Source organism: Sinocyclocheilus grahami, unplaced genomic scaffold (genome assembly GCF_001515645.1).
Source record: "Sinocyclocheilus grahami isolate Dianchi unplaced genomic scaffold, SAMN03320097.WGS_v1.1 scaffold1312.1, whole genome shotgun sequence".
Lineage (NCBI taxonomy): Eukaryota > Metazoa > Chordata > Actinopteri > Cypriniformes > Cyprinidae > Sinocyclocheilus > Sinocyclocheilus grahami.
In genome coordinates, this window is record NW_015506491.1 from 469,814 (window position 1) to 477,758 (window position 7,945).

At 41.6% G+C, this 7,945-nt stretch overlaps 2 protein-coding genes and 1 long non-coding RNA gene across 4 annotated transcripts in view; 1 reads left to right on the plus strand and 2 right to left on the minus strand.

The window, feature by feature from the left end:
- The window catches only part of terfa (telomeric repeat binding factor a), a 12,136-nt gene extending 9,980 nt beyond the window's left edge, over positions 1 to 2,156 (plus strand). The window contains exons 15-17 of the mRNA XM_016255093.1: positions 113 to 201; positions 1,473 to 1,501; positions 1,908 to 2,156. Coding sequence (XP_016110579.1) covers positions 113 to 201; positions 1,473 to 1,501; positions 1,908 to 2,066 — 277 coding nt within the window. The 3' untranslated portion in view covers positions 2,067 to 2,156. The remainder of the gene's footprint in view (positions 1 to 112; positions 202 to 1,472; positions 1,502 to 1,907) is intronic.
- A 4,350-nt stretch (positions 2,157 to 6,506) lies between these two features.
- LOC107569112 (uncharacterized) overlaps positions 6,507 to 7,945 on the minus strand; it is a 2,842-nt gene continuing 1,403 nt past the window's right edge. Inside the window, exons 3-5 of one of the 2 annotated variants that reach the window (XR_001606866.1) lie at positions 6,817 to 6,911; positions 6,679 to 6,773; positions 6,507 to 6,635 (exon numbers count right to left, since the gene is read on the minus strand). This is a non-coding gene — a long non-coding RNA (uncharacterized lncRNA). Of the gene's footprint in view, positions 6,636 to 6,662; positions 6,774 to 6,816; positions 6,912 to 7,945 lie in introns of those variants that run through there. The other variant, XR_001606865.1, reaches the window with a different exon arrangement.
- On the minus strand, positions 7,446 to 7,933 carry LOC107569108 (GTP-binding protein YPT31/YPT8). Its single transcript, XM_016255104.1, has one exon. It carries the CDS (start codon positions 7,862 to 7,864, stop codon positions 7,478 to 7,480), a length of 387 nt encoding a protein of 128 aa, XP_016110590.1. The 5' UTR covers positions 7,865 to 7,933; the 3' UTR covers positions 7,446 to 7,477.

Below are 7,945 nucleotides of genomic sequence, written 5' to 3' on the forward strand. Positions count from 1 at the left end.
GCCCATTGCGGGAGCGTGTGTGTGTGTGTGCGCGTGTGTGTGCGCGTGTGTGTGAGACACATGGACTGACCCTGTGTGTGTGTGTGTGTGTGTGTGTGTGTGTGTGTCTCAGGGCCAGATGGCAGGACGTGTCCGGGACGCACGAGAACTGGAGCGACGAGGAGTCACTGTTCAGTGCCACTTCAGGTGCACACACTAGCCGTGCCATATTAGTATCCATAATTACCATTGCTATTGATGATAAGGCATTATTGTGTGGTGATATTTTGATGATAGTGTGTTTTGTGCTAGTTTTCTTCATATTCTGTGTAGTACTGTTTACACTGATACTTGCCACCTTAAACTAGGGCTGTGCAAACGATTGTCCTGTGCATCTCGTCAGTAAAGCGGTTCTGTGATTAGTAGTAAATCTCCATCACCTGCTTTCAGACGGAGCAGCATTTACTACAGAGCCGTAGTTCTCTGACAAGCTACATAATGTCACGTTCATTATCGGCGAGGAATCGCCTGCGATTAACTGATTCCTACCTTAAACTGATTTACAGGCGAAATTTACCATTATAGGGACATTTTTCCTAACCTTATTAGAAGTATGCTGCTGCTTTTATGTTAAAGTCTTACATTTAATCAGTAACGTTAATTAGAATAAGACACTGTAGACTGTTACTAATCAAATGAAATCAGGATCGACACAACCCATCTTTGCACTGCAGGCTGTGCATCTGAAGCAGCAATAAATGTATTTACAGTGCAATTACTGTTTCATAAATAATGGATCAAGGTGTCCTTGTTACAGTATAATTATTCATTTAAGTACCGAGTCATGTTAATTCACTACATGTACTTACTATATGGTTAGGGTTTGGCTTAGAGTTACTTGCATATAATTTATAGTTATTATAATAGTAAGTGCATGTAACGTGTAACAAGGACACCTTCAAATAAAGTGTTACCTAATAATGCTAGGAGATTATTTTAAAAACAGTATTTTGAATATTGACATTTGAAATGTTATTTAAAAGGATATTTTTAAGCATGAAACTAAAACAGCCTGTAAGTGGCAGCAAGTGACTATCGTGATGAGTGAGTCATTGAATTATTTACAGCTGATTCATTCAGGAATAAAGCAAGTGACTTTCATTCTCAATGGATTGTTGAATCATTGATTCGTTCAGCAATTAAATAACACTGCATGTTGCTCAGAGACGCGCAGCAGTTGTCTGGATCTATTTTCAGCCGTGAAATACAGCACAATTGACAGAAAACAAACTGTTGTGCTTAAAATGTAGCTTAAACAATATGAACTTATTGAAAGTGCAGTTGCACTGATATATTGGGGGAAAATACGTGATATTGCTAAACTATATGTGACCCTGGACCACAAAACCAGTCACAAGTGTCAATTTTGTGAAATTGAGATTTATACATGTGATCATACGCTCATGTTTCTGCTTCACGTCTGTCTGTTTCAGATCGGTCCAGTAAGAAGTACAGCAGGAAGGTGTGTATTTGTCCATCGGCCGCTCCTGTGTGTCTGTGTGTCTGTGTGTCTGTGTGTGTGTGTGTGTGTGTGTGAGTGAAGTGTGCACTAACAGGTGTGTGTGTGTGTCAGATGTGGACGGTGCAGGAGTCGGAGTGGCTGAAGGAGGGAGCGCAGCGCTTCGGCGTGGGACACTGGGAGAAGATCCGCTCCGCCTTCCCCTTCACCGGACGCACCGCCGTCAACCTGAAGGACCGCTGGAGGACCATGCTCAAGACGTCTGTCTGTTTCAGATCGGTCCAGTAAGAAGTACAGCAGGAAGGTGTGTATTTGTCCATCGGCCGCTCCTGTGTGTCTGTGTGTGTGTGTGTGTGTGTGTGTGTGTGTGAGTGAAGTGTGCACTAACAGGTGTGTGTGTGTGTGTCAGATGTGGACGGTGCAGGAGTCGGAGTGGCTGAAGGAGGGAGTGCAGCGCTTCGGCGTGGGACACTGGGAGAAGATCCGCTCCGCCTTCCCCTTCACCGGACGCACCGCCGTCAACCTGAAGGACCGCTGGAGGACCATGCTCAAGCTCAGGCTGGTGTGACCCACACGTGCTTTATCATGTTTTATATTCATGTTCCTGTTTTAAAACCATGTGTTCAGCTTGTGTTCCTTATTAAACGTTTGTTCTGTTCGTGCAGCGCTGCTGTCGTTATTCATTCAGGGCCGTCCTTAGATTTGAGCTGTGGTTCGTTCAGTGAAAATCAAATCAAGGAAGAAATCAAAATCTATGCATCTCTGTTTGTTTATTTATTTATTATATACATAATATACATTATACATAATACACATTAGGATTTAAAAAAAAAGTTTTTGATGCTTAATGTTCACCACGGCTACTTTTATTTGATCAGAAATATTGTAAAATATTATTACAAAATATACATTTTGAAAGGAATGTGAATTGATTTTAGTTGTTTTGGTTGTTTAGTAATTAAAATGGGGAAAAAATGGTGAACAGTGAAACACATTTTTAAAATGGAAGAAAAAATACAAAATCATTTTGTTTTTGATACACACATTCAAACCTTGACAGCCCATCTTCATTAAACAATGATCGATTTATTTTAAATAAATGCAAAATCAAGTCAGCACACGTAGCCCCAAAATAATACAAACGAAATACACTGATTGAAAACTGAACTAAATCAAATGTTCAATTGCCATGTTTCCATCCACAATTATGCACAAAATTGTAATCTCGCATGGAGGAATTTATTCGGTAAATGTTTCCATCGTAGTTTATGCACATTTTTTTTCTTATCGGATAAAAAAGTTGATCCTACTCAATTGTGCACATACGTTTTTAGAATTTATGCATGTCTTGGTGTTTTTATTTTATGCGATATTCCAAAATGTGCATAGAAATAGGTGGATGGAAACATGGCTATTGTCAAGCGGATGGAGGACCACCATGAGGAAATCTGTGATACCTTCCTGGCTCTGCTGTCAGCTGATGAACATCAGTCACTTCCTCTGGGTTTGACATGAACATTTAAAGAGACGTTCATCCACACGTGTGCAAACAATGTCACTGCGCCGCAGATACTGATGCTCTTCCTCAGTGTGTCAGCGTCTCATTTTCCAGCGCAAACATCCTCGAATCAACATACATTCACTGGAGATGCAAAAAACACTAAACTAAATGAAATCACATTTATAATATTCCAGCTCTTGCACACTACAGCAAAATACACCGATGTTCAATAAATAGTGATTTTTAATAGTTATTAATGCACTTATAGAAACTCTTCAGATGTATTGGGATTGTTTTCTTCAGTGTTGACGGCAGTGACTTCATTTATTCACAGGAAACATGCGAGCAGAAACACTAAGGGGCTGTTCACACAGAACACATGTAAAACGCGAGACGCGACGCCAGCAATGGTTTCGAAAAAACTCCTCCGCCATGTTGCCGTCAAATAAAACGGTTGTCATGCCAACCTGCTCCTGTAAACAAAAGCTTGCAACACTTGCTCCGCCTCCAGGGTCTTCCGATTGGTCCGCTGTGTGTAAAAGTTTAAATTCTTAAAAAAACGCAACGCTCTGACGTTTGAATCCCGGACCTTTCCCGATCCCCCCCCCCCGTCCCACCTCACTTCTTGTCCTAATAAAGGCAAAAATAAAACACAACGCTCATGTGCAAGACGCGATGCACCAGTCATAGTATGTATTCATAGAGAAAGAATGTAAAGCAGCGCACTGTAGTGAACGGCCCCTTGTGTTGCGTTCAGCACTGGCAGGGCTGCTGCTTCTGGCGCTCTGCTAGCAACGGCCCGCTGACGACTGCGCGAGAGTTAGTGCGTAGCAGCACGTGTGTGTCAGCGTCCGGCGTGACGCTCAGGCCGTTCTGCTGCAGCAGCTGCCGTGCCATCATGACGAACGCCTCCTCCACGCTCCGCTTCTCCCGCGCTGACGTCTCCAGAGCCGCTAGCATGCCCTGCTCCTCCGCTAGCTTACAGGCGTCTGAGAACGGCACCTGCCGCTCCGTCTCCAGGTCGCGCTTGTTACCTGAGGAGACGGAGAAGAGCTTTAGAAACATAATCGGACTATGTTTACATGGACATCAGTAATCTGATTATTTACCTTATTCTGAATAAGCCAATATCATGATTAAGGTGTTTACATCAGCTGCTTTTAGAATATTCCTTTCGTGTTCCCGTTTTACATGTTATAGTGCATAGATCGATTAATGCACACATCATTACGCCCCCTCCAGAATTTCACATTTCAACAGTTCGTCTTCGTTATGGTGCCATATACAGTTCTGGGTGTTTAATTTTTTATTTTATGAAAGCTTCAAGTGCAGTTAATTATTTGGCGTGCTATACGTGCAAACAGACAACGGTGTTGTTGAAGCCATGCTCTTTTGTTTGCCATCAAACTGTTGACGTGTGTGTATCCTGTTGCAAAATGTGGCGAAAGTCCTACACGACGGTAACAATGTGATTTAAGTGTGTACATGTCTATACTGCACTTCAATAATGCGACTAAAATAGGAATAATCCACGTCTTAATTTGATCTGTGTTTACTTCGAGTATGACTTTAGCCGGATTAAGTAATCAGAAACCTCTGTTTACATGATAGATTCTTAATCAGAGTATTGTCTTAAAGGGAATATTGTCTTAATCAGAGTATTGTCTTAAAGGGAATATTGTCTTAATCAGAGTATTGTCTTAAAGGGAATATTGTCTTAATCAGAGTATTGTCTTAAAGGGAATATTGTCTTAATCAGAGTATTGTCTTAAAGGGAATATTGTCTTAATCAGAGTATTGTCTTAAAGGGAATATTGTCTTAATCAGAGTATTGTCTTAAAGGGAATATTGTCTTAATCAGAGTATTGTCTTAAAGGGAATATTGTCTTAATCAGAGTATTGTCTTAAAGGGAATATTGTCTTAATCAGAGTATTGTCTTAATCAGAGTATTGTCTTAAAGGGAGTATTGTCTTAAAGGGAGTATTGTCTTAAAGGGAGTATTGTCTTAAAGGGAGTATTGTCTTAATCGGAGTATCGTCTTAATCGGAGTATCGTCTTGATGGGAATATCGTCTTAATCGGAGTATTGTCTTAATGGGAGTATTGTCTTAATCAGAGTATCGTCTTGATGGGAATATTGTCTTAATCAGAGTATCATTTTAATCAGAGTATCGTCTTAATCAGAGTATCGTCTTGATGGGAGTATCGTCTTGATGGGAGTATCGTCTTGATGGGAGTATCGTCTTGATGGGAGTATCGTCTTGATGGGAGTATCGTCTTAAAGGGAGTATCGTCTTGATGGGAGTATCGTCTTGATAGCCGATAGGCTGTCGATTCATTAAATGATATGCTGTTTCCTCTGAAAAGCTGTTTATTCAGCGTAGTGAAGCCTCTCCTCCATCGACATCCATTCAGAGAAAACGGCCTCTCGTCTAACTTCCGAAACTGGGAGCGTTAGCTTTAGCCGTTAGCTTTTTTTGGCTAAAGGTTGCTGGCTTGTCTTCTATTGCCTTTGGCAACGGCTGACTGCATACTCAACACTGAACACTACACACTGTGTACTAAACATTCTACCTACTGAACACTACACTGCATACTGCCTACCGAACACTGTACATTTCATACTGCGTACTAAACCGCACACTGTGTACTAAACACTGCATATTGGGTACGAAACACTGCATACTGCCTATTGAACACTACATTTCATACTGTATACTAAACACTACATACTGTACACTGCATACTGAACACTGGATACTACATAATAAATAAGGCTGTCATGATAACCACAATATTGCAATACTGTCAAGCCAACCTCAGAGTATGACAAGCACACTGCATACTATCTACTGAACTCTGTACACTGCATATTGCGTACTAAACATACTGCATATTGCCTACTGAACACTCTATACTGCATGCAGATTTGACCCTACACAGCATACTAAACACTGCATACTGCCTATTGAACACTACACTGCATACTGAACACTACATTTAATTCTGCATACTAAACACCACATATGAACCCTTTCCACAAGACTGATAACGTGTTTCAATGGTCATCAGCTCTGTAAATCTGCTGAAGTTTCCTATATTTCTTTTTAGTAAGTGTATTTATAACACTAGACTTTGTTTTATATTAGCCTACATTTGCATCAAATTACAAAAAAATAGTTAACGCTGCAGTGAGGGTGCTTCTAATACAGCATCTATGGGAGGGACGGCAAATTTGACATCGTTCTCTCTTCTGACTGCCGTTATCAGTCTCTCTATTTTTTTCCTTTGTTTTGAAAGTCGTGAAAACACTATCGTGGGGTTTTTCTTTTGCTATTTGAGCTAATGGGAATGCACAAAAATATATTTGTGGTACTCTCCCATTCACTGCTATAGAAGTTTACCCAACTATGACGACTTCCGCTGCTGAGAAACCCGGAAATCTGGAAAAAGGTCCATTGCATATTGAATACTGTACACTGCATACTGCCTATTGAACAGTGTACACTGCATACTGAACACTGCACTGTATACTAAATACCGCAAACTGAACACTGTTCACTGCCTATTGAACAGTGTACACTGCATACTAAATACTGCATACTGAACACTGCACTGCATACTGTGTACTAAATACTGCCAATTGAACCGTGTACACTGCATACTGTATACTAAAAACTGCATACTGAACACTGTTCACTGCCTATTGAACAGTGTACACTGCATACTAAATACTGCATACTGAACACTGCACTGCATACTGTGTACTAAATACTGCCAATTGAACCGTGTACACTGCATACTGTATACTAAAAACTGCATACTGAACACTGTTCACTGCCTATTGAACAGTGTACACTGCATACTAAATACTGCATACTGAACACTGCACTGCATACTGTGTACTAAATACTGCCAATTGAACCGTGTACACTGCATACTGTATACTAAAAACTGCATACTGAACACTGTTCACTGCCTATTGAACAGTGTACACTGCATACTAAATAGTGCATATTGTACACTGTATACAGTCTGTTGAACCCCGTAAACTGTTTATTAAACACTGCATACATACATACTGCCTACTGCTTGTTGTATGTTGAATACTGCGTACTGACTCGTGCTCAGTGTACACTGAACATTGTACACTTCATTCTGCCTACTGCTGAGTATATACTATGACTAATATACACTACTGAACACTACATAGGCATGAGAGCAGTACACTACATCCGCTGTACACTGACTATTTAACACTACTGCATATTGAACAATGTATTCTGCTGAATAGTGTGCATTGCATACTGTCTGCTACTAAGTACAACATACTGCTTACTGAACATCTATATGAAATGTATTTTAGTACACGTCAGCTTCATGTAGATTCCTCTCTCTCACAAACACAAAGCGCATGTTTATCTGTGAAGCAGGAAGCAGCGTGTGTTTATCTGGATCAGCACTTCCTGTTTGAGCGTCTATAGAGGACAGACCTGCTGATCCGGTTGAACCGGTTGGGTGTCAGAATCACACTGAGCGCTTGGTTCTAAACGGCGGTGACCTCTGACCTTCACTCTGCGGCCGTCGATGCGGAGCGTGCGCACGGTGAAGTCCACGCCGATGGTGTTCTGCTGCGCCTCGGAGAACAGGCCGCTCTTGAAGCTCTGCACCAGGCTGGTCTTGCCCACGTTGGAGTCCCCGATGAGGATGATCTTGAAGAGGAAGTCGAAGGAGTCGTCCCGAGGATCCTCTGGCTCCATGAGTCCGCTCTGCTCTGCTCTGCTCTGCTCTGCTGCTCTCTGTGCGCTCGCTCCTTCCTCCTCTACCTGGACAAACAGGTGAAACCGCCACCTGCACAGCTGCATTGTGGGTAATGTAGTGCAGCAGCTCAACTACAAGCACACACAACATGACATTAACATCCGCTGCCGTGAAAACTAAGCTAC